The following is a 26,059-nucleotide window of genomic DNA, read 5'->3' as shown; positions in this document are numbered from 1 at the left end:
CCCCGCCCTCCATCCCTCCATCCATCCTCCACCTCCTTCCAGCCTCACACTGTGTGGTTCGGAAGCTTCATGCTCACTGTCCCGAAACATGAGGAAACAGTTGCCCCTGTGGGAATTCTTTCTCCCGGCGGCGAGCAAGCGTCGGCTCCCTTTCGTGTCCCTCAGCCACATGCAACTACATCATCATCATCAGCAGCAGTAGTAGTAGAAGAGGAGGAGGAGGAGGAGGAGGAGGAGGAGGAAGTAGATAGATGAGGAAAAAGCGGCAGCAGGCTCTGTTTCAACTTCATCAAGGAAAAGTCCTCCTTTGACTCCACACTGAACACAACTTAAGACGACTTTCTCTTCCCGCGGTCGGAAGTGAGGCGATGTTGTGGAGCGGCCATGGTCCTCGCCTCTTCGCCTTTCAGCCTCCTCCCGGCTACCCCATTCCCATTTCACATTTCGCCTCCAAGTCAGCGGGATTTCGCAACCTCTTCGACTGTGTTATGATCCTCGGAGACACACTTTGACCCCCAGAAGACTTCCTGGGCAAAACAAAGGGATTAACGCTCAACTCTCACACTCTGCTTCTGTGAGTAGTTCCCCCCCCCTTTTTTGTTTGTATCGATATCTTTGCGTGTCATCGTTTCGGGCAGCTCGGAAGTGATTAATATTGCACTTCTTGATGACTGCTCAAAGGCTTTGACCTGGATTTGACAGGAAATAGCAGCACAAGTGCATGTCTGGGAGGTCTCCGCAGCATAGATTATTAATGTGCACTTTTACCTCACTGAATGCTGACGGAAAGGTGTGTGCATGTGTGTGTGCGTTCGTGTCTTCTGGAACACTTGCTGTATGACAAGAAAGTGGCATAAACAGCAAATACTGTACGATAAAGCATGCTAATGTTTTAAAAGGGACATTTTTATCAAATGTATGCAGATATATTTGAATAAAAGCCTTATGATTTTAAATGAATCATTAGTTTTAAAAACTAGTGCAAAAGCCCCCGCCCTGCACTTTTTTGTTTAACTGACAAAACAAATGAGGATTAAGCAATGACGCCAGATTAGAAGTCCGTTCAGTCTTCATGGATGATTTGTGATGTTTTAAATTGAGAACACTTTTTTGGTTCCATCACAAATTTCCATGACATTTTTTTTTTAAAACTATTTAAAAGACGAGCTTACCTGCCAAGGTTGTTTGCACTACAACATTGAATCTATTTTATTACACTGACTAACGTAAATGTTTACCAGAAGTGGCAGCGAGCGATACAACGTAGACAATAGCTAGTTTTAGTGCTTGACTTGTGCTATTTGTTGTTGTTGTTGTTGTTGTTTTTTGAAAAAAATAAAAGCATGCAAGCAGTGAGGTTATTCATATATGCATGTTGTGAGGCAGGAACAGAAGAGCCAGAGGCCCAAACACGGCCAGGCACATATTCCGAGTCATATTTAGAAAGTGAGTCAGAGCACATTGTTGTTTCCACAATGGTACATTAATAAAACCTTCCAGTTGACATACAAATGAACAAAATATTACCTATTTAAATATTTCCCTGGAGCGGTTGCTAATGCCATATCCACGTGCACTTTATACTGTACTACATCCATGACTACAGTAGGCAGCTCCTTGAGCATAGAGCTGCCATTTTCTTTTCTTTTACGCGACAGCCAGACAACACGGAAACGACGCCATGCGTCAAAAGTTAAACAGAGTTGCAGTGTTCTCGGATGCATAGATTATCCATTAGTTCTGCGGCTGAGCTAGACGGAACTGGATAATCGAGAAACGAATTATAGTTGCCGACAGACCATCACACACATACCAGCTCGCTGCACCCAAAAAACTATGACCACTGATGTTCATATTGGGAAAACAACGTTTCGAGGTGCCGCATATATTATTGTATTGAACCACAAACAGCAAAGAGAAATTGTCAAGGAAAAAGCACATTGACTTGGCCGCAGTACAAAGAGAGAAAATGGCCAACAATAAAAGAGAAAGTGTGGATATTTGAAAGTCTGCTGTCGTCACTGCCCCATTCGTGATTGCACTTGGACATTTTGGCAACAGAGGCTCTCCACGCTTTGCTTTTTAGCCACAGGTACCTGTACACATAAAGTTATAGATACAGTGGAACCTGCGTTTAATAGACCCAGAATCAACCGACTTTGGATTTAATGGACAAAATGGTAACAATGGTAAATGGGCTTGTCTACCTTCAAACTACTCAAAGCACTTTAACACTGTTTCCTCATTGACCTCCTGATGACGCAGTATCATTTATAACCCTTTAGGCAACTGATATTTGAAAACCGCAGCAAAACATTTCGGCATTTAATGTAACTACTCACAGTCATATATTCTTTATCCTCTGCGGGGAGCTGAGCGGCGTATACTCCACAGACGTCCATGTACAGTATATCTGTCCGTCTGTCTTATACCGCCTCCAGGTGGCCAAGGCTTGGCAGCAGCACAATGGCAATTCAATTGATGCAAAGTGTGACAAAAAGTGTTTAATTCATTAGAATTCTATTAAATTGCATTATTACTGTACGTTTTTATAAAGTACAATATTATTGAGTACTATTTGAAAAACTTTATTGCTGTTTTTTGGGGAGGCTAGAACAGATTATTGGCATTTCCATTCGTCTCAATGAGGGAAGCGAATTTGAGATACAAGTGATTTGAGCTACAAGTGTAGTCGTGGAACGAATTGAACTTGTATCTCAAGTTTCCCTTTAGGGCAAAAATAATAACAATTAAAAAAAAAAAAACAGTTCGCGTTACCACAGTGTGAATCAAGGAAAAGCTCAATCAACCCTGAAACAAGCAAATGTGGAAATGAATGCCTTCTTTGCCTTGTGCTCTCTGCTGTTGAGTAATGAAATGCCACCAGCCGCTATTGGAGAAAGTACATGAATTTCAGATTGCATGCCAGTGTGCTCCTACGTAGAAACATTCATGATTTAGATTGTTTCTCCGTTTCTCCTCCAGTGCACAGAATGCATTTCTCAGGTGCTGTTCTCCATTGTCACATGTGGGCACAAGTGTTCACCATGGGTCAGTGGGCTGGGTGCACGATGCAATATAACCATTGTGCCAAATACCTCCAGGCTTCTTTGTGTGTCGTACATGCCCGCGCACGCACACACACACACACACACATTCGACTCACCCCTTTTTAATCTCTTCTTCTGCATCTCTCATCTTCTGACCTTCCTTGCACAAATGCCAAACATATGCGATCCGCGTTCCCATTTGTTGCGCTGCGGCCCGAGTGTAGAAAAGGCTATTAAGCATGGCGGCCGAGTGCCCGGAGCTGCAGGACACGAGCAATGAGATGACCACAGGAGATGCAAAATTCTATCACTTCAGCTTGACTTTGAAGGAAACTTAAGCATTACTTATACATATGAGGCTAATGCAATATTGAAGTTGATACTGCCAGGATGTCATGGGGATGAAACGCGTTCTCTTTGCGTGGGCGAGACCAGATTCATAAACTGAATATGCACCATTTTGCCACTTATATGAAGCTCGGACAACTGGATGCTAACCGGGTGGTTGAAAAGTAACTAAGTCCTGAATTTAAAAAAAAATGCTAATTAAATCCATATTACAATGAAAAATCTATTGAGAAAAAATAATACATGTTCTCTATTATATAGATATCAACGTAAGCACTAGTGGGGCTGCAACTGGAAAATAAGAAATAACACAAAAAGAAATCCCCATACGTGTTGTCTGTTTATAAAATCTTTTGATAATGACTTCAGTCATACAAAAAAAATTGTGTCAGAGATTTCGCATGCCTAATTACCTTTCACCTACCTTCGACTTTACTGTTGATTGAGATTTAGATTTAGACCAGGTTTTGGCAGATGCAACCTACTTTTCTATGAGACAGGGCTTTGGATGGTGCCATCTTGTGGCGTGGCAGAAAGTGCACTAAAGCAGTGAATCGGCGATTTTTTTAGGCGAATCGGTTCCAAAACAAAATACGCAAATAAGCGAATTTGCGAGTAGCAAACTGCGGGTAGGTGGCTGTACACAGTATACAGTATAGTGGCCTCAAAGTTTCTCCGAAAATGACAGTCTGGTCATTCCTGATTTTAACCTGTGGTCTATTTCTGTAAAAAGATGAAAACCCTTCCCTCAGAGTCTTCTGCTTGCCTGGCAACGAGCTCTTATCGCCTACAGACACGAAGCGGTCTGTCTTCGCAGCCAGTGATCATATTTCTCCAATGACCGTGCAGAGAATGGGATTTTTGAAAATTGGAATATGCAGGGAGGAAGTGCATCATCATCATCATCACCACACATGGCTGTGCTGTAAATCATTCATTCACAAGTCGAGGGAAGGCGACACAAGGCCCAGAATGGTGACAAACGGAGTCATGGAACGCACCAGCAGCTGCTTTTCTGCGGCAGGAACTAACGCAGCTTTCCCTCAAATCAAACCACGTGAACTGAATTGTATGAGTGGATAGTTGGCACTACATGTGGCTAATGACACTATAATTACAGACATGAATGGTGACATGGCACCCATCTGAACTGGCACTAGTTGTGCGCGCCTAATCGTGGCCCGCCCACATCTCCTCACTTTCATGAAAACTCACTTGAGCTCCAATCTTCCCGTTTCACAGAATCCATCAAGCCAATTTATTTAGCAAATTACATCAGCTGCATAAAACCACATAAACCCACCCAAAAACAACCAATTCCCGCAAAAGTCTTTATTACTAAAGCTAATCTCCCTCGTATGCAATTACTACGGATTGGATTTCAGTACATCAAGTATCTTTCCTCTAGCAGCAGTGTGTGGGATTATGCGCACGTATATCATATCATTAAGTCAATTAAAAAGGCATGCACTGACATTATTATTGCATTTGAGTGTGCTTATTACGAGCACATAATTTTTTCTAATTAAGTTATTTCGTCAGGGTAAATAGAGGGACTTACATTCGTCTTGTGATGTACGTTGTCATCCTGAGACAAACTTAACCGAACAACAACCAGACTGAATGTTTCCCGTATCCAATATTTTTTTTTATGGAAACCCAGACATGACCTGGGGAACAAAAGATTTAAATTGCGGCCACAATATAGATATTACATCAGGCATCGTATATTTTTAGAATAGATTATTCTACTGATTATCCCTTCCATTATTGAACATTCGGACAAAAATCCATTTTGTATGATTAAACTACAGAATGCGCATTTGAGGTGCAGGCATTATTGTGGTCCACTTCAAGTCGCCATTCTCACGTTGCACACTATAATATCTACGACTTGTGCGTGTGTATGGCTTTAAAAAGTGATACCTGGCCTGGTGAGTGACGTGGGAGTCAGCGAATGCGAGTGTTAATTTGCGGGCTGTCGATCCTCGACCACTTCTGGGAGCATTCTATGTTCCAACTTGCGGTGCTAGGCCAGCATATGAAATTAGCTTATCTCGCTACCTTGTGCTGGCGATCGCAGAAATGCTCTTGTGGTATGTAGGCTCTGCTTTGCACTTGATCTTCATTTTAAAGTGTGAATTAAATCCAAACATTGAACATTACGCACGCTTTCTCCTTGGCTCGCTGCTTATTTCTACACAAAGCGGCGCGTGTGACTGCAGTAACATTAGTCCGTGTCCAAAAATGATCCCTGCCCTAATATTACATGTGTGCAAAATATAACCAAAACATGAAAACCCAAGAAGTTAATTTCAAACTACAACAACAACAAGAATACACGTTAAATGAATACCTGTGATAATGATTCTGTCAGTGAAAGTACAATTTATCACCCAGCTTTTGTATTGGATTTCAAAATAGTGTAGATGAACCCTAAACAAATGACCGGCAAATTTCAGTGAATAACTTTTTTTCCTCAATTCAAGAAGGTCGACTTCCTCCTAATATGAAGGTCAAATTACTCGTGTAGAATCTTTGCACAGCAAATAAATACATTCTACATTCACCTGAGGGGGTAAAAAAAAAAGCAAGGAGTTACTGCAATTGCTGAGTCTAATGATGAGCGATTGGAGTGATGTGATGTGAAATGTTGTACAACAAAGTGAGGTCCAATCCAATTCCTCCTGCAGGACCCCCCCCTGGAGATGGGAATGTTATTTGTGTGAGCCTCAGGCTGCTGCTGGAGCTGTCAAACGAATACAGATGCATGAGGAAGTCATTTATCAAGTAGGCATATTTTGGTAAAACAATGCAATGGGACACATTTCCCAAATAGGGTTAAGGTTTTCTACCGGAGAAACGAATAAATGATGTGATACGGCTTTCATTTTCAGGCTAGGGAAAATACACATTAACAGCTCGGAAGGTAACACCAGAAATGTTGAATTGCTATTGTATTAAAAGCAAAGCAAGGCGCATTACTGAACATTTTATGTTAAGTTTTCGGGCCCAGTTGAAGCAGATGTGTGAAACCCCGAGGGTGCGAGCTTAAAGGTTACCCTCAATGGGATCACCGGCGCAAAAATCAAAATAATCTTATGGCTAAGAGGGGAAAAGATTGGGTTCACATATGGTTCACATATGGAAATTCAATCAGCTCATGAGGAAAATGTAACTTTTTGTAGGCCATGAGAAGCACAGAACATCATTTTTCGTGCTACATGTGTCCCCCATGATAAATGTGAAAGTGAGTGAAGCCGCAATGAGATTGCACCCGTAAAGGTTCAGCGCTGCCATCTGCTGGCGGAAGAGGTGATGTGCTTTTGCAATGATGAATATTTTGGGGGAGCTGCTCGCACTAGTTTTTCCAGTGTTTGTATTTATTATGAGTACTTACAAAGGTTCTAGATACAAAGGATGTGCTTTTAAATAGTGGGGCGCCTTGCATTTGGTAATTGAGACTTATCTGACTTTATCCACCGCTATCATGCCGCATTTATAGGAACATCAGTACTATCCAAAATTAGCAAGCAACTCGCCAGTCGCCAACATCTGGAGCAGTTCAGAATCAATATTATCTAATAACGTGACCATACACATCGTTCTTTAAAATAAAACACAAAATCCAGCAGAGATGTTAGTTATTAGACGTTGGCTATTAATGTGAACAGATTGCTACAGATGTGTTTTGTTAGACTAAGTTGGCTGTAATACGTTTTGGTCTGACCATACAAGCTGTGAGGAGGAATTTGACGTTCTATGTGGGCCAGCTGTGAGGAGGAATTTGAAATCTGATTGATTAAATAAACAGTCCCACTGCTAATGTAGTAGTAACATGGGCGGCCAACACTACACCACATTGTAGTCATGTTTCCCTCACAGGGCTTTTATGACTGCAGATATACAACATCAACAGTTTGAAATGATGCCATCTAGTGGTCATGAACAGCGTTTCCCCTAAAATAACCAATGTTTCTTTTTTCTTTTTCTTTACAGGAAATGTCAAATTCAAAGTGTTGCATTATGGTGGGATGCCATTAAAGCTCACGACCATGGAAGCGGAGCGTGCACTAAATGCCACAGTTAACAGCAGTACAATGGACATCCAACTGGTCACGCACAGTCTCTGGGAGGTGGTTACCATAGCGACCGTGTCAGCCATTGTCAGCCTCATCACCATAGTGGGGAATATCCTGGTGATGCTCTCCTTTAAAGTCAACAGCCAACTAAAGACGGTGAACAATTACTACCTGCTGAGTCTGGCGGCTGCAGACCTCATCATCGGCGTCTTCTCCATGAACCTGTACACCTCTTACATTCTGATGGGTTACTGGGCCTTAGGGAACCTGTCCTGCGACCTGTGGTTGGCCGTGGACTACGTGGCCAGTAACGCCTCGGTCATGAACCTGCTGGTGATCAGTTTCGACAGGTACTTCTCCATCAGCAGGCCTCTCACCTACAGAGCCAAACGGACTCCTAAGCGGGCTGGCATCATGATAGGTTTGGCCTGGCTGGTGTCTCTCGCTTTGTGGGCACCGCCTATCTTATGCTGGCAATACTTTGTAGGGAAAAGAACTGTCCCCGAGAGACAATGCCAGATTCAGTTTTTCTCAGAGCCCATTATAACATTTGGAACAGCTATTGCAGCGTTTTATATCCCCGTGTCAGTCATGACCATCCTCTACTGTCGGATCTACAAAGAGACAGAAAAAAGGACCAAGGATTTAGCAGAGCTTCAGGGAGTCAACCAGTCCACACGACCTGACGTCAGCCAGCCTCCGATTATCCGATCGTGTTTTAGCTGTAAACTAAGGTCAGTGTCACAAGACCGCACTCAAGCCTCATGGTCTTCCTCAAGCAGGAGCCATGTTGCCAAGTCCACCGCCTCCACCAAAGAGGAGTTGTCCAAAGCTGGTCAGCTGACCACCTACAACAGCTACGCGTCCTCAGAAGATGAAGACAGGTCTGTGTCTCCGATGACCTCGCAGCCCCCTGGGAACCAGGTTTGTGAGGGCGGCAAGAGCACGGCGGGTAGCGAGAGCGAACAGCTGAGCAGCTTCAATGAGGACAGCTTCTTCCAAACACCGCCCAAAAGCAACTCTCAGAGGAGTAGCAAGTGCGTGTCGTACAAGTTCAAATCCGCGGCCAAAGATGCCCTGGCGCCACACCAGAGCAAGAACGGCGACCCTAAAACAGCGTTCTCTTCGGCGGAATCCGTGAGCACTCCGGCCGCCTCTTCGGCTTCTAAGGATGTCACGCTGAAGAACCACATGACAAAGAGGAAGAGGATGGTCCTGATTAAAGAGAGGAAAGCAGCTCAGACCCTCAGCGCCATATTGCTGGCCTTTATCCTAACATGGACTCCATATAACATCATGGTGCTCATTTCCACCTTCTGCTCGGACTGCATCCCCCTGTCGCTGTGGCACCTCGGCTACTGGTTGTGCTACGTCAACAGCACTGTCAACCCCATGTGCTACGCCCTCTGCAACAAGACTTTCCGAAAGACCTTCCGCATGCTTCTACTCTGCCAGTGGAAGAAGAAGCGGATTGAGGAAAAACTCCACTGGTACGGACAAAACCCAACGGTTGGTTCCAAACTTACTTAGACGGTTTAAAATGGCATCAAAGTAGATCTTCTATGGCAGCGGTCTCCAACTACCAGGCAGCGTAGCCATCATTTCAGAAGTTGGGGAGACAAATTGTTTAGAAGTCAACTTTTATGTCTACGTAAATAATTATCCTTTCACATTCCACTGCTTCTCTCCATAGTGGTCAAAAAACAAAATTACCAAACTGCCAAACTCTGGTTGAAGTAAAACACAACAACGGTAAAGCATACGTAGCCAAAAAGTTCAATGTCCAATGGCGACACTGAAGACACAAATTCATATATGTCTGCGTAGATTCTCAGTCGTCCCAGTCAGATCCGCAAAGTTTGTATGAAGGCAACTGGACTGTTCTTGTTTGTTGACAACTCCACGCCTAAAATTTTAGCATTGAGGAAATATTTAGGATTAATTTATGCCAGACCTCCCAGTTAACATGGATATTTGACTTCAAAAGCCGTCAATGGCAGTGAATGATGAAACGTTTTCAACTAACAAGAACAGTCCAGTTGCCTTGATTCAACCTTTGACGGCAAAAATTCAGAAGACCTTCATTATTGCCAACCTGCTTATTGCACACAAAATGGAAACGTGAAATGGTTTTAAAATGGGGGGAGCAATGAGAAGGCTTCGAAGGTAGGATCAGAGCCGTAACAGAGGCAGGACGGCATCCGTGTGAAAGGGTACAGTGTAAAGCCCTGTTGTGTTGAAAGCAATTCTTTCTGTCCCAACACGTATTTTAGCTTCTAATTGTCGTGCTGTTGTTTACAAGCACAGGCAGTTTAGCGCAATTATCCCTTAGTGCGATTCATCTTCACTATATTTATCCTATAGCACTGACATATGCCTTTTGTGGATACAGTCATGTTCATAAAGTTGCTATTTCCAAGTACTTTTTTTAAAATACCTAGGCGAAGCCCATATTTTTCTTTTTTGGAAAGATTGTTTCAAACCAGGAATTTAAATGTGTGCATTTCAAATGTTGTGAGATTATGTCCAAGTGAAATGAAATTGGTTGTGTTTTATATTTTGAATGTTTTTTTTTTGTTGCTGTTATGTTTCTGTATTAAAAAAAAAAACTGAACTTGTTCATGCATTTTCAGATAAATGCCAATGTTCTGCACAATATTTAATTTCATGGGACTTCATGTGTGATGCACTGTTGTTAATTGTTTGTCTTCGATAGCAGTGGTGGTAAGTAACAAAGTACAAACCTACTTAAGTAGATTTTTCAGGTATGTGTACTTTACTTTTAGTATTTATTTTTCTGACAAAATTTTATTTCTACTCCCAACAATTGAAAACACATATCTGTACTATCTACTCCTTACTTTGTCAAAGTCTACTCATTACTAACCAGGGAGCATGAACAACAATGACTAACCAATTTGATAAAGCACGATATTTCACATCTATGGCCATATTGAAGAGATTTTGTTTCTTATGCACAACTCTAAATTGCCCGCAGGTGTGAATGTGAGTGCAAATGGTTGTTTGTTTCTATGTGCCCTGCGATTGGCTGGCAACCGGTTCAGGGCTGCCCGATGACAGCTGGGATAGGCTCCAGCACGCCCGCGACCCTAGTGAGGAGAAGCGGCTCAGAAAATGGATGGATGTTTTTTTATGCTGTCAGCTACAAGAATGATTTGTGGCAAATGTGTTATTTTGTACGAGCCTAAAAACCTGCTGGCGGTCAAAACTCTGTCTAGTTGGAAAAACACACACGCCAGACTGTGAATAGCTAGGCTGGTCGTCCATAGGGCGAGATTAGCAAATGCTAAGTGTGCTGTGGCCTCTTTTGCCACAACTGCTCGTTGTTGAACGTGTCCTCATAGCTCGTCCTTTTTGTAGTCTCCGCAATGAACGGGTTTCACAGTGTCTGATGGTTTGACCATCATCCATGCATACTTGCACAGTCGCTCCTTGTTGCAGTCCTTTTGCCAGTAGATGACATTTCTGCGGTTCAGATTGGCACCGGCACAGGCGTCGTACCACCAGCCTCCACCGGCCACCTGCTGGAACTCCAGCTTGGCACAGTTCTGGAAGTAGTTATCATTGTCTCTGTCCTTGGTGGTGAATTTCTGGTTGTCGTGCAGGTAGTGTTCCGTGTCCTGCGTGAGGGCGTCCACGGCCGTGCCCCGGAACAACCCAAGCCTCAACCTGTACGCCGATGATTCATCCTCCACCAGGAAAGGGTCGTACTCTCCCATCTTTGTGGCAGCGTCTCGGTCCACGAGTTTTATTCCCAGTTTGAAGCGCGCCGGGCCTCTGCTGAGCTGGTGAAGGTATTCGTTCCCGAGCCAGTGATCTCCAGTGACATCTCCGAAACCGTGCTTGTAGTCGGCCCACACCCGGTCGAAAGTGACGCTGCTGTTTACGGTGATGTGCTGCACGATGGTCCATCCTCCCTCCCGCATGGCACAGTACACCACGACGGGGGCGTCCCCTGGCCGGATCAGGTACACGCCATCTCTGGCGTGACCTGAAGACCTCATCAGCATTTCATGACAATCTCTTGGTAACACTGTGGGGACAATCACTGCTGTTAATTTGAAGGGCTTATTGGCACTCACATTTTCTATCCTCTGAGAATAACAACCATTAATTATGGCTGTTCTTTTAATGCTACATAAAGATTGAAAAAACTGTGCTTACTTAATTTTTGTGTGTATATTGAATACTAAGATGAACTATATTATAGTCTCTCTTTTATCCTCCCCCAAAATGCAACAACATTATGACCACTTGCATAATACAATGGAAGCTAGTACAAATGGTGTATCACATAATCTGTCTTAACATAGATAATAATGCTCAATTGTGATTGACACTGTCATTCAAAAGTTTGGGGTCACACAGAAATATCAAATGTATTTAATTTTACTTTTTTTTTTTGTCGTGTTTATATACTGTTGGTATACAGACACATTACCGTTCCTAAATGACTGTTTTGGGTCACTTAGGAATGTCTTTATTATTATTATTATTATTATTATTTCTTAAAGAAAACCAGCCTTGACATTGTTAATGTGTTAAAACATTGCTTTTGTGTCAACAATTATGACATTTCAGCGTGAAAGCAGAAACATTTGAACAGTAATAAGGGTATTAATAATAATGATAAAATATGTTTCTTATTGTTGTCGTAGTTTGCAGTGGTGTCGAACTGTACTACGTCACAGTTTTGCTAGTATTCCATCGTGTAACTCAAGATCACCATGCAAACAAGTAAATCAACGTCTTCATGCACTTATCAATGTATTGTTTTTTTGGGAGTTTACATTGACGCTTCTGTTTAAATATATCATTATATGCTATACTTTTGTAGTGACATTAAAGCACAATAGATATGTTCAGGCAGTGTTTCCCAATTGATTGAGCCAAGGCACATATTTTACAGTACAAAAAAATCTCTGGGCACAGCATCAAAATAAATGGTTACAAAAAATCGTTCATTATTAACGGCACCGTGGTTGGGAATCACTGCAATAAAATAAGGTGTTTTCCCATTTATGTATTTGATTATTCCATTGTTATTTGGCTCGTCTTTTTCAATTTAATTCTGTTGTGACTACAAAAGTGCTGACACAGCTATGATGCAAATGTTTGAGTCCACTGATGGCACGATGTCTCTTGGCAAAACACAGCGAAACCTTGAACATTTGCCACAATATTACAACAATTTGTTTGTATTGCTTTTACCAAGACACACAAATTATGTCATAGGAAAATCATGAGTCACTAATCATTTAGGCTCAGAGTGTGGAATTCGACCATCACACGTATCAGAATCCATCTCAGATAAAGACAACCTAATTTAAAAGTCATCACTGGTGTGTCATACAAATTACACGCAGATGCTTATGATCAAATATGGAAATAATAAGTTTCCTCCACGTCTTTGTATTCTTTTTACTGCCGTATAAGTCAAAGAAAGTTCATTATCTTTCAAATAACTTATTTACATTGAGGCTTACATGTGCTACTCAATTGAACAAAATACAATATACTTCTCATTCCAAGGTTCATGACCACGTTGTGCCGATCAGGGGGTAGGAGATGCAGGTTCTCTGCTTGGAGGTGCTCCATGTTGACTCCAAATAGACTCAGCAAGACCAGCAGCATGAGCCGCACGAGCCAAACTTGAAATATTATCATCCTCCTGCAGACATGTTTGAGATACATCAAGCTTTAAAATCGCTCAACGCTACAGCCTAAAAAAAAAAAAAAACGTCTCACCTTCTCTGGAGTCACCGGAGTAAAAACAATTCAGCAAATCTCCTCCCACACTGCCGCTTCAATCAAGCACAAATAAAAAGTGCACATGCGAAAGCAACGGTCCGTCCCTTTCAATCTCGGCTGGACTTCAGCCTCAACTTCAAATCACAATGGCAGACGCCGACCCTTCCGCTTATCTATGTCACGTTAGATAAAGCCACGTGTGAGTGGTAAGATGAGTCAGCTCATATGTCTCGCCAACTGCAATCCCTTCAAGAGGTTATAAGGCTGAAGTCCAGATCAGGCTGGACCCCTAAAGGTTCAGCTCCTAATAACTGACAGCTCAGCTCAAGTGCATTCAAGGTGAAATACCAAATTAACCATGAGACCTGACCTCACATTTAACGTTCACTGCTAGACAGCAACGCATCAACATCTTCATGAAAAACAGCTATTTCAGATGGAAAAAGGACAAACACATGCTGTAACGTTTCTTGTCTGATTTTATAACTACAGAATGATAAATCTGTTTGTGTTTAGGATTACATGAGACCATTACACATTTTCAGAACCTCAAGGGATGGATTTGTACTTGAGGAACGTCCATATTCTGGCTCTTCATGGATGGAAAGTAAGTTGAGACAGGAAGGAATCGATGACCTGCTGGGAAAATAAGGTTTATCAGGGAAACATTCTGGTTTTAGACAGCATAATGGTCCTACATGCACCATTGACCTTTGCCATTTCTCCAGGAGCTCCAGGAAAAGACTTCAGTTTTGGCTCTTGATGCCACAACTCCAGCAACTGCTTATTAAAGACGGGGAAGTTTCTGCAACAGATACAAATTGAAGCTGAATAAAGGTGTAAAGTATGCTTGAGCTGGGCTCTAGTTCCAGGAATTAATTGGACCATGAATGCAAACAGGTCAAGAATGTGCATCTACACCTTGTGCTTTGGTGGACTGGTTAGCTTGTTAGATAACACGTCTACAAAAAAGAAGTGTGAAAACTCATACTTATCCAAAGGCGAATCAGTCGATCCAGTGCAGCCACTCGCTGTAAGCTTTTCCCACCAACGTTTCAAAACGGAATTGATCCACATTAAACCAACAGTGACATATCTGTGTGGACGAATGACCAACGCGTAGACTTGAATCGGTTATATGCAGTTGAAAGCAAGTGTGACAGCAGCTTGTTGCATGCGGAAAACTCACTCTTCGTAGGGACTGATGAGGAGCTGGTGAACCAATGGGAACAGGTCCACGCAACAGCCGATGGTGATGTTGGGAGCGTCATCAGCCATGCTGCACAGAACATTACACCAAACTAACATTGACTTACTTCAGTTGGAGTCAGTGAAAGTGTTCGTGCTTACCGTTTACTTATCAGAGGGAGCGTGTCAACGAAGACGCTGGTATCTTGGATTCTGTGTAGCACAAATGAAATGACAATGCGTATCTGCACCATGTTCCATGTGTCAATGACGCAAAACATGCAGTGATAAACAAACGTGTGAGACCACCACCCAAAGTAAGGCCGATGCCCAGAGTCTGCTTGCGTGAGGTGAGCTGTGGTCCACAGCAGCTCGTTACGAGTCTTCTCATTTTCTATTTGTGTGTTTGTCCCCATGAATAAATGGCTGAAAGTGCATTCAATTACATTAAATACTCAATTGTTTTTCTTTTTTCCCTAACTCGAGTGTCGGTGCATCTGAAGCTTGCCCCTCGCTAAACTAAGCTGGGGAACTTGTAATTGAATTATTGAATTATTGTTACAGAATGTTCAAGATGACAAAAAAACGGTAAAGCACACTTCTCAAGATGTCTAATACTGGCGTTCGTGAACAGAAACACGAGTTTTAGTGGTTGAATGACATGTCAGAGAAGCCCAGTGAGCTGGCTCACGTTTGGGTATCCTGATTGCTGTTTAAAATGGTAAACGGTTAAATTAAAGCACGAAAGCACTTCAGGATCCTGGACGGTCTCTCTTTCATGTTAGGTGGTCTAATACATCCGTTAACCACTGTACAATACCTCAGGAAGTATGTTATCAACTCTCCAAAATGTCTCTTCCACAGTGTTAAGGCCACTTTGAGTCTCAGTTTTCTTCCAAGGAGCACCTCAGTTATTGTGCTGTGATCCCTTGAGAGCTGAACAAAAAATAAACAAATACAATTGTAATGATTCCAAATAATCAACAGTGACCATGACATACGTTTACTTTTATTTCTGACCTCATCAAGTTTCAAGAACTCATCCTGTTGCGAACCTGTCCTCCGTGTATTGTGGTTACTGTTTGCCGTCAACTCCTGAGGGTCCATGGCAAACATCTGCCGCTGAATATCCCTTGTGCCAGTCACCTTGTCGTCTTTCTTTGCCGCATCGTGTGTCTTGCCCGAGCCTTGGGCCTTCTTCCGAGCCACCACCAAATGACGCGTCTTCCTCTTAGAAGACACGACTCGCTTGACTCTGCCTGAATTGTTGCCAGAGCGACTGACGGCATACATGGGAGGTGGGGTGGGCGGGGGGGGGGGGGGACTATTCAAGGAATCTGTCAGCAGTGCGACGCGGTGCCCTTGCTGTGATCATTAGGGCCGTACCTCTTTTTGTTGAACTCGTCTTTTTTAGCACAATCTGCCTGAAAATGAAACAAGAAATATTTGCATTGTTACGAAAAGCACAATGACACACAGGACTCGGAGGACAAAATGCAGATGAGAGTCACCTTGTTACCCCCATGAGAATAACTGACTCTGTACTGGGAAGACTCAATCTCCAGGGTCGCTTCACAAAGTCGGTCTACGTCTTCCAAATTGCAGTCCATTATACCTCGAGAAGCAGATGCATACATGTTCAACTGCCTACACAGGCACTTTAACCTGTCGTTTTGCATCCCAACAGTGATACCACTCGTGGTTTGGAGCAGACCTCTAACTTGGAGGTCCTGACAAAGACATGATCTGGATGAATGAGAATATTCACAGGCACGAAGGAAATATCTGCTACCCATAATCCTTTTCAGCAGCAATATTTTAATCAACAGGGCACCGACGAAGTTTTTCGACTCTATGCAAAGACGCACGGGAGTTTAACTCGAGAGTCAGCAACACTCGCCATCGCACGTTGACGGCGGTTAGGAAAAGTGGAGTTGAAGTCGTTTTAAAGAGTGCTGTCTTTTCCTGCGTTCGAAAGGAGGTAACGTTTCATCTCGCCAACGTTTTCCACAAAGCTCAAGGAAATGTGGTATAGCAATTCGAAGATTTGACTTTTCGTAGAGGCCTTGGGTCACGATGCTAATTCTTTGGCAACTTGGGAGGAATTTTCTCTGCTGCACTACACAGCAGCGAACTGACAGGGAGATTGAGCATGAACATTGTCAATTTCAGAGCGACAATAATAACACCAGAGATACTTTATTTTTACAGATCAGTTTAGCAGTTTGAACACTACTCTGTATTACAAAATTCGCTAAAGAGAGCCTTCAATAGTAAGGCTCCTCCATACTTGGTGGGGTTGGAGTCATTTTATTGTCCTGTTAGGTTACTGCGATCGGCTGACTGACGAGATTAAAAAGTAAAGTTGACCGAGCCTTTCAGTCTTCGGCACCCAAATTTTGACACGCACCTCCTCTTGAGCTAAGTGCTGGCTCTTCAGCGGACATTTAGTAATTAAAAACACATTTGTTTAGGCGGGCATTCAGTAAGATTAGATTATTTTGATTTGTTTGGATTGTTTTATTGATTTTGGTTAGATTTGATGGATTTGTGTTTTTCATTGCATTGTAAAATGTAAAAAGTTGTGATTCAGAATTTCATGTAAGACAGCATTATTACTCTGTGAAGGAAGCAATTTGTGAGTTTGCTGAAAAGTGTCATATAAACAAAATGTACTTAATAACATATTGAAAAGGGGAAAGATACAGCTAAGGCCAAAATTATTCATACACTGACCAGATTTTGAATTTAAGTGGCATGGATCTTTTGTATAATAATAATAATAATAATTGATATTTCACATAACTTCTAGCAGTCATTTGTTGCCCTTGCAACATTTCCAGCTAAAAGCCACTTTGGGTTCAATTGTATGTATTTTTATGTTTTACCTGAACACAAAATCGTCACTGTTACAGCGTTTGTTTTCGAGGAGGCTTGGCCTGTCCTGTGACATGCACGAGATTGTCTCTTCCTAATATCATATATTCAAATAAGACATTTGCCCACTAAAGGCTACTGACAGCAAATTTCCTTCAACACCCAATACTCCAAAACTCCACTCTGATCTTCTACCAATGCCGCAATGACAGATGAGATCAACTGACCCGTCCTGTTCCCAAAGGCATTCCACTATTTATTATCTTTGGGTGTCAAGGCCCTCAGCTGTGGCTAGGACTGACATCATTAGTGGCATTTTTGTGAAATGCCATCAGCCTGCGGTGAAAGGTGAGACTTGGGGTCAGTCGCCACAAACATTTCAGGAATAAAATAACATTCAAAACCCTCAAATTTCAAGGCCCAATAGTTTGTACGCTCATCGGAAAACCTTGCAGATGCCATCTGTGATATTTAGAGGGCTTCATTTTAATATCATTTTTCTTAAAATAAGCTGTATTAATGCAAATGCAGAGAGAATGTAAATAGAATCAGCAAAAAAATGATGACCACAAATCATTCAAGCTGTGTTTTCATTTGGAACTCGAATGGCCCGCAGTCATGCACAGACCTCCGCCGTGGATGGACAGTCCTAATTTGGATCACCTCTAAACTGCATTGCAATTGCATTATACTTGACCTTTTCACTCATATCTTTACCTTGATTATTTGTTAGTTTATTTAATACTGGCATCACGGTGTACAAATGGTTAGCATGTCTGCCTCAGCGTCGAGCTCAAACATCTTTCCAAATCTGCTAGGCGATATATAAAAAGTGTTTTTTTTTTAAAACAAGTATCCAATTTCAGATTTTGATTATTTTGCCAAAGCAAATGAGAATATTTATTATTATTATTATTATTATTATTATTATTATTATTCCCCTTCTGGGATTTGGTTCATTTCATCTGATACCTAAGAAGCTTTTCCAGCAAGTAGCTTTTCCCTCTATGAACTTTATAATGGACAATAATATTATTTTCTGTACAGATAATGTGAGTGCTTCCTTATGGAAAAAAAAACCATCTTACATCTTTAAACGTTCAATAATGTAATATCACAAAATGAGCCGTTGTTGGTGCATATATCTTTCGTCAGCTGTAAAAACAAAAATAAAAGAAAATAAAATCGGCCTGACAAATAAATTTGAATGAATTGATAAAAAAAACTGGGTTAACCGCCCAGCACTAATCGAATCTATGGCCACTCTCCATGCTCCCTCACAATTCAGCCACCCTCATACCGACTAACCAGGGAGGCTTCAATGTTTACATGTCTGGCCTTACCTTCTGCACTAATGTGGCTTTACGAAGAAGCCCCTAACAGTAGTCTCTTGTTCGTGGCCCCACGTCCTGCCTGACAAGACAAATCTCTCTGCATTACATGACGGACGTCAAGCTTCTCCATCCCTCAATGTGTGTTTTGTTCTGTGGTGTTAAAAGTCCCAAAAAGTAGCAGGCCTCTGTTTTTCCTTCCTTGTTCTGCGTTGTGCCCATTCTCTTGTCTATTGCTCCACTTCTTTTTCCAAACTTTAAGCCTAACGGGTAAAAAGGCAATTTAAACAGGACTGACCACGGAATGTTACAGTCAGCATTCCTGCAGGGTGAGAGCAACCTGGTCCAAGGAATATGCTAAGGCCCCAATCAAGACGCTCTTTGTTCACCGGGCACACTGTGCGGTTTAATCAGTCAAAAAAAAATGGAAGTCACTGTCGCTGGGCGAAACAATGTCCTGTGATTAGAGTTACTTATGCTTCCTAAAGAATACAACATCAGGATTAAGTGGGTATTTAGGGGACTCCGAAGCTCATCAGACGACGAAAGGGAAGAAGTGACGTGGAGGGAACATCTCATTGGGACAGTTTAAGATTGAACTCATCCGCACTGAACGTGACATCCAGCAGATTTCCATCCTTTATCTTATTCGAACAGAAAAACAAACACAGACGAATACGTGATTGGTTACAGAACAGAGGATGACGCACCTCAAGCACAACTGCCACAGTATGGATTACACAAATATACCGTCCATTGATTATAGAGAAACTTTTCCACAGCTTTAAACCCTTGTGGTAGACATGCTGTGTGATTAGCCCTTGACGAGCATGCATGCTATTGGTTTGGATTCGGAGAGATTTGATTGATTATCATTCATTCATTCATTTTCTTTCCCTCTCGTCCTCATTAGGGTTCCACTTTGAAACGATGTTGCGTGTTCATGTGACTTTTCATTGCACTTTCTAACCACCAGAGGGTGCTATTAATCCATTTGAAAACAGACGTTCACGTTTACAGTTATAAATTAGTCACAGGAACAGACCTGCATGCATTACTTGGCTGGACTGATGGTAAATAAACTAACAATTCCATCGTATGCATTGGACCTTCAAAGGCCCATGCAATCCTGGCCTAAGCAGGACATCTTAGCCTTACATACAGTTCAAGACAAAAAAAACAAAACAAACAAAACAAAACCCCACACAAAATGAACATTTGGAATTTCATTTAAAGAGACCCCAAATACACATCTTTTGTACAAGTGCTACCAAGTTTGTGTACTGTACACTGAGACGGTCACAGGTCAAACTCTGTGTTAAATCTCGGAAATTGGTGGTCAAATGGTGGGCATCTTGAAACCTTGAAGCTGTACGGGGAATATATTTGTGTATTTGTTAAAGGACAGTGATAACAGTGTCACATTTGCACAAGTTCCTCCAGAAACATGCTCCTGTTGGACTTTGAAGAGTCACGGGGGAATCTAGAAACAGTAGAAGAGTCCAAGTCATGTTCGATTTGTATTTATGTACAGCACTGTTTCAGCTGCGATTGGCCTTTAAGTGCTATACATACAAATAAAATTGAGCTGATTTGAGTTTGTGTAAGCACAGAAGTCAAACAGACTAGAAGTAAGAGTGTGTATTCTTGACACAGGCGCCAAATCTTCACCTAACAAAACAAGCGACAAATAATCATCCACTTATTCATGTCTGACAGACTATTAACACGTTTTGAAAAACTCTGTAGTTAATAATTTGATAGAAACGATTATTATGAGGATACACTTTGCCAGAGTCAAAATTGATCAGGAAGAAATTAGTTGTGGATGGAAAATGAACAGGATGCAAGTAATAAATCAGGCTTGAAAGATTCTTGTAAATCAAAGATGATCATTTCTTGATTACTATTATTGGCCATGGCTATTCAATTCGCCACCTGTGTCTCCACAGAAACAGCCTGACTCATTAGGTTTTGACTTATTCGAAATAGTCTCTGTGATTTTCCCTTGTTTTCTTTGCACTTTTATATTAACTGTGTTCAGGTTTACAACAAATCAGATCACTCTTTATGAAGTGCTCTTATATGGGTGGCTGTTCATCAGGGCGAGTGCCTCGATTCCATCTCATTCTTACATAACATTACCGTAAAATGATCCTCTCCATCAGCAACTAATGACCCATGTAGAAGAAGAAGATCTCCTGCTGCCTTCAAGTGGGATTTGGAAACCACAAAGTGAAGGGTAAATGGGAATCAGGGAGAGCTTTCCATGAAATATTTCCAGGTGTCGTTTTTGGAAATGTATATCTTATTCCATTCTGCATGTCCTTTGACATTTAAAGGCCATAAAGTTGCTGGTGCCTGCAAAGAACATCTGTATTTAGTATGTATCAACATACCTAATGGTGGAACCCCAATGGCAGCAACTCAACATTCGCGTCCTCGCACAACTACAAGATTTAAAATGGTCATGATTCCAAAGGGGTGTATTTCAAGGCCTCCTTCGTTGAGTGATAAGTGTTTCAAATATATCAAACTCAGCTGCGCAGCCTCTTATGACTCATCTCAACTTCACCCCAGGCTCCCCCGTGGTGCCCTAGCTTTGCAAATGTGGCTTCAGTCATCGACCACAATGGCAGCAACTGCAGTCAACTCGGATCCTGCAGCTCCCCTCTGAAAAACCAATGGGTGTTGTCAAGGAATCAAGGTCTATTCCATCTCCTTTAATTTGGGGATGCAGCTGATGGCCTGGCTATAGCAGAGTTTACATTTTTCCCCCCCAAAGAGGCACCTCTTTGGAAGTTCAAAGCAGATGTTACCACCACAGATTAATAGTCATGATACTGAGAGACGTAATGCATATTTCCATACATCCTTGACTCCTCTGCTAAAATGGACATACTGCACCAGAATTACAAATTACAGAGATGTTGAAAATAATCTACTTGCTGAAAACACACCACAAACGAGTCAGCATTTACTGTATCTTCAACCTTTTGGTTCTTAAAAACCTTGTGACTAAACTCAAAAACTTATCGTATAGACAAGATTCTTCTGAAGATGTAACTTTGTTTATTAGGGGTGGAACACACTCGTCGACTAATTCCTCATTGTTCAACATTTAAAGCTTGAATCGACTTCCTGCTAATCACGTGTTTTTGGCATGTTGTCTTCCAACTGGCCAATTTACATACGACGCTATCGTCTGCTGCTATCGAAGGATTGGCGATCCGTGGAGCAGCCAAATGTGACGCAGCCAAATGTGACGCCAACAAGGCTACAGAGTCTTCATACATCTAAGAGTAGGAAAATAAACTCGTTGTGGATGAGAATTAGAATCAGTTAGCCTCACTAGTTTTGACTATTTTGATTGCCGCTAGTTCTAAAAGATTCCTGGGACGAATAATGGCAGCGGCGCCAAGTAAAAACGATGCGTGGGCAACAGCCGTCTAATAACGACAACTTTATTTATATGACAACATGCACCAACCAACTTCATAACACTCGTGTTGCTTCTGACACTTTGCGTAACACGGCATAGTGACGTACTATTCTACAAGCGTGTAGAAATATGTGACCAAAAATGCGACCGGTAGCATATATTTCTATTATATATATTTCAGTGGAAATATATCTTTACGTGAAACCAGTCCGTGTCGCAAAAAAAGTTGGGGACTGCTGCGCTGTGCTGAAAAAAATAGCAACGACGTCATCGATTCATCGACTTTGACTCGACTTTTATCACATTATAGTCGACTGCAAAAAAATTGTTGTCGGTTAACACCTAGACACTGGCAATAGAAAGAGGGCCTACACACTCCGGTACTTGACAACTGATGACAACTAACAGTAAGATGGAAGCAGAGGAGTGGTGAACTTTGTGCCTTGTATCTGCTGAACGAGACAAAGGAGCGATACAACTGCATGGCTGACTCATGACCACCTACAGGAGTCCTTCTCTGAGACAGGAAGATGTCTGCTTGTCAACTCCAGGACAGCTGCCCACTCCTATGTCCCAATAACTAAACAGTCACAGACCTACTGGCCCTGCGCCCGGCCGCCATCTGCGCTGTTAGCAACGCAAGGGAGGAACATGAGCAAGGCAGTCCCACAACCACTGAAAACTGCTTGGTTCAGATGCGCGGGACACACGTTCCCTCCCATTCGAGGTTTGTATAAACACTCCTATAAGCACAGAAAGTTCGGAGTGGACCTGTCATAATAATGTCTTGCCTATTGTCTCAAGCAGATGAAATTATAGCAGATTAAATTGTATGAATGAACAAAAAAGCACCTGAGAAGTAGAAAGTCTTCAATTTGATACTGTACAGGAAGCTTACCGTAAAACTGACAAAAAAAGACTTGATTGCACTGAACATTGACACCCTTTTTTGTGTCAAGCGAAAAGGTAAATACTGTCAAGCCACACCTCCTCTTCCAAGTTCATGCAACAGCAACCATGGTAACCAAAAATAAACCCCGCAAGCGCAATAAATATTGTGGCTCTTATACTGTGTGTTAATTATATCACTCTGGGACACTTTATAGTTTTATACTTGTCTGCTCTGTAGATTTGTTTTTTTCATTTTTTATTTTGAATGTGTTAAGATCATGGTTCAGTTTTATTTGGAACACAAATTTGTGTTCTTCTTTGGTACTTGAGCTAATAACATTGGACAGAAATCTCATCTTTTTTTATTTTTTAAAATTTGGACGAATCTAATTCAGATACCCTATTGATCTGGTACACTGAGGAGTAACACACTGGTGACAATATGCTCTGTAAGTATTTTCTTACTATGTGGAGGTTAAAGTAAAGCCTGCCCTTGGCGGTCATCTTACTTTCAGCACGTCTGCTCCACTAGGTCAAGACTGTGTATCATTTTAACGTGTATCCACAGCGGGAACCCAGAGGTCTGTGCACATCATCAGCCTCTCCCAACTTCAACCAGGACCTTCTCTTCAAGCGTAATGAGTGGCTGAAGAAAGATTTGCTGGGTAAACTTTTCTATACATCAAAAGCAGGGGCGGGGAAACTTATGTGCTCGAGGGCCACGTTTCATTTTTTAAGACGGACAGAAAGGCCAAGGCATTTATAGTTAATGCATAAAAAAAAAAAAAAAAAAAAAAAAAAAAAATGTGTTTTTAAAATATTGACAAATAAATGTTAGAGAGGCTGACTGTACATTTATTACAGTTTACATTATGTTAATAATACAATAATTCATTTCCATTTTTAAATTTGTATAATGGTTATGATGGTTATAATGGTTATACGACTGGTTAGGAAATCCGCCTCACAGTTCAGAAATCATGTGTTCAAATCGAGGCTCTGGCCTTCCTGTGTGCAGTTTCAATCTTCTCCCCGTTACCTTTCTCCGCGCACATTTAATGCATTACATTGTTTATTTGACCATTTTTTTGTATCGTATTACCAGATTTACAATAAATCACTTAACAAAACTGAAATATTACAAAAAAAAAAAAAAAAAATGAAATGAATGAATTAAAAATAAATAAAAAATTCAAATAAACAGGACTCTTGATAATGTAAATGCTCGGTGGACCAGATTAAAGAAGAGAGGGGGCCATATGTGGCATTCGGGCCATACTTTGCTCACTCCTGATCTCAGGTGTATTCACTTGACTAGAATGCTGCTGGAGCGGTGTTGCGACGAAGACCAATGCATGCATGCCATCATCATGGTTTCCATTTCTACAGTATATCTTGGGTCAGGCAGGGACACGATCGTTAACGTTTTATAGCGATGGTAAATGCGGGCCTAACTTCTCCAGCAGCTGTGTGCGACGAATGGGTGTTTAGGTGAACACATTTGCACGCTCAGGCAGACTGATGTACTTGACAGTTGAAAAAAGAGCAGCGTGATCCCAACATCCCTTCAATTCAAAAAGCAGGACTTTGGCCTGGCTGACATCCCATTCCCAAATGTTTTCCTTGGATTATGTTTCTCAGAGCGTTTGTTGAGTTTAATTATTTAACTGCGATGACGCTTTCAATGTTTTGACTGCTCTAATTAGCAGGAGAAGGATCTGAGACTTAATTGACAAAGCATATCTAAGAGTTTATATCTACTGTATATTCCATTTAAAATATTTATTTTTTACTTATGTGGGACTATTATCGAATATTTTTCCCAGGTGTGGATGTGGAGCTATGGTGTCCATTTGGGTGTTTGTGGCTTGTCTATGGTGACAGTCCGGCCTTCTAAATCTACATTAGTCTTATTCATTATTCTTGGATGAATCAAAGAAACGAGCAATGTTTTTCTCTTTAAGTGGACATTTGGTGCACAGAGCAGCTGTATACGAATCCCAGAGCTCGAGTGTGCATTTTTATAGTTTCTGTCTGCTGTGAGGACTTTGATCGCAGCATCACTTTTAGCAGATTTCCACATTAATACACAAATGGACTGCAAGGCCAACAAAACTTTATTCTACACAGGCCTCTCTGTTTTGCAGGCTTAAAGACTCTATCCCAGATATTCCACTTGCCAAATGTTGTCTGATGTGGTAGCGCTAACAGCGCCTTATATGCTTTGTCATCCAACCACAGGGTTAGTGGCAGATCAAAACCTAGCTGTGGCAAGACTCTACGTACTCTGTGAATGTCGCACGGCTTTGTGGAAAGAGCTCAAGAGACGCTCGTAGCTCCTGATCAACTTGAGGTTTGAGCTTACAGCTTCAGCTGCATGCAAATGCTCAAGGCCACCAAATTTTACTTGGAGCGGGCTGCTGCTGATCACGTGAACATGGATTTGAAGGTCTAAGGCTAATGTACAATTAAAATGTTTCTGTGCAACATTTCAACAAGAAATTAGTTGATCAAAAGCCAAAATAAATTAAATGTCAGACAGCCACCCAAAAGAGATTTTGTAGATTTTACTGTACTTTATTTATTTTGTATTTACAGTATGTTGTTTTAAACAGGGCAGATTCATGTTTGAAAACTATACATATATATATATATATATATATATATATATATATATATATATATATACATCATGTTGTCATTCCTTCTTATGGTTTCTTCTGATCAAAATACTAGCATAATGTCATTATAATGCCATACATTCTGGATTATCATATATATCAATTATCATTATGTCAACATTTCCCTTTCGGAATGGTTGTAAGGGATAATAGGTATAACGTAGTTCCGAGTGAAGCACACAGGCTCTATTCCAAACACCCATTTAAGTTACCAAATAAGACTTGTTGACTGTTTATAAAGGGTTAAGCATTTTTTTAAAAAAAAGTAAAATTCTGGGAATACACTTAGGCCGATCAAGTTACTTTCTATCACTCCATTAAAATGAAATTTTTCTTTAACCCTATCAGGATATTGGAAACCTCTGAGTGGCAAAAACAAATAGGCAGATGGAAATCT

General features: G+C 41.5%; 3 protein-coding genes across 7 annotated transcripts in view; 1 reads left to right on the top strand and 2 right to left on the bottom strand.

Annotated features, from left to right (window-relative positions):
- Nucleotides 1-277: 277 nt before the first annotated feature.
- chrm5a (cholinergic receptor, muscarinic 5a) lies at nucleotides 278-9,608 on the top strand. The gene is made up of 2 exons (XM_061795756.1): nucleotides 278-574; nucleotides 7,398-9,608. Exon 2 carries the CDS (start codon nucleotides 7,433-7,435, stop codon nucleotides 9,008-9,010), a length of 1,578 nt encoding a protein of 525 aa, XP_061651740.1. The 5' UTR covers nucleotides 278-574; nucleotides 7,398-7,432; the 3' UTR covers nucleotides 9,011-9,608.
- Nucleotides 9,609-10,086: 478 nt separating this feature from the next.
- Nucleotides 10,087-13,580, bottom strand: zgc:194887 (uncharacterized protein LOC571819 homolog). 2 transcript variants are annotated; one of them, XM_061795762.1, is made up of 3 exons: nucleotides 13,250-13,580; nucleotides 13,021-13,172; nucleotides 10,123-11,534 (listed from the first exon to the last, which is right to left on the bottom strand). In XM_061795762.1, exons 2-3 carry the CDS (start codon nucleotides 13,166-13,168, stop codon nucleotides 10,840-10,842), a joined length of 843 nt encoding a protein of 280 aa, XP_061651746.1. In that variant the 5' UTR covers nucleotides 13,169-13,172; nucleotides 13,250-13,580; the 3' UTR covers nucleotides 10,123-10,839. The 2 variants fall into 2 exon arrangements, with proteins under 2 accessions (XP_061651745.1, XP_061651746.1); XM_061795761.1 differs by lacking the exon at nucleotides 13,250-13,580 and having other exon boundaries at nucleotides 10,087-11,534; nucleotides 13,021-13,195.
- Nucleotides 13,581-13,715: 135 nt separating this feature from the next.
- Nucleotides 13,716-26,059, bottom strand: part of LOC133488185 (KATNB1-like protein 1) — a 36,187-nt gene continuing 23,843 nt past the window's right edge. For 3 of the 4 annotated variants that reach the window (XM_061795758.1, XM_061795757.1, XM_061795759.1), the window contains 9 exons: nucleotides 15,952-16,055; nucleotides 15,827-15,864; nucleotides 15,461-15,719; nucleotides 15,261-15,376; nucleotides 14,603-14,653; nucleotides 14,442-14,531; nucleotides 14,244-14,348; nucleotides 13,964-14,057; nucleotides 13,716-13,888 (listed from right to left, as the gene is read on the bottom strand). In XM_061795758.1, coding sequence (XP_061651742.1) covers nucleotides 13,847-13,888; nucleotides 13,964-14,057; nucleotides 14,244-14,348; nucleotides 14,442-14,531; nucleotides 14,603-14,653; nucleotides 15,261-15,376; nucleotides 15,461-15,719; nucleotides 15,827-15,864; nucleotides 15,952-16,055 — 899 coding nt within the window. In that variant the 3' untranslated portion in view covers nucleotides 13,716-13,846. Of the gene's footprint in view, nucleotides 13,889-13,963; nucleotides 14,058-14,243; nucleotides 14,349-14,441; nucleotides 14,532-14,602; nucleotides 14,654-15,260; nucleotides 15,377-15,460; nucleotides 15,720-15,826; nucleotides 15,865-15,951; nucleotides 16,056-18,660; nucleotides 19,627-26,059 lie in introns of those variants that run through there. The other variant, XM_061795760.1, reaches the window with a different exon arrangement.

The sequence above is a fragment of the Phyllopteryx taeniolatus genome, chromosome 13, assembly GCF_024500385.1.
Source record: "Phyllopteryx taeniolatus isolate TA_2022b chromosome 13, UOR_Ptae_1.2, whole genome shotgun sequence".
Taxonomy (NCBI): domain Eukaryota; kingdom Metazoa; phylum Chordata; class Actinopteri; order Syngnathiformes; family Syngnathidae; genus Phyllopteryx; species Phyllopteryx taeniolatus.
The sequence above is the reverse complement of the archived record's forward strand: the minus strand, read 5'-3'. Positions and strand labels throughout refer to the sequence as shown.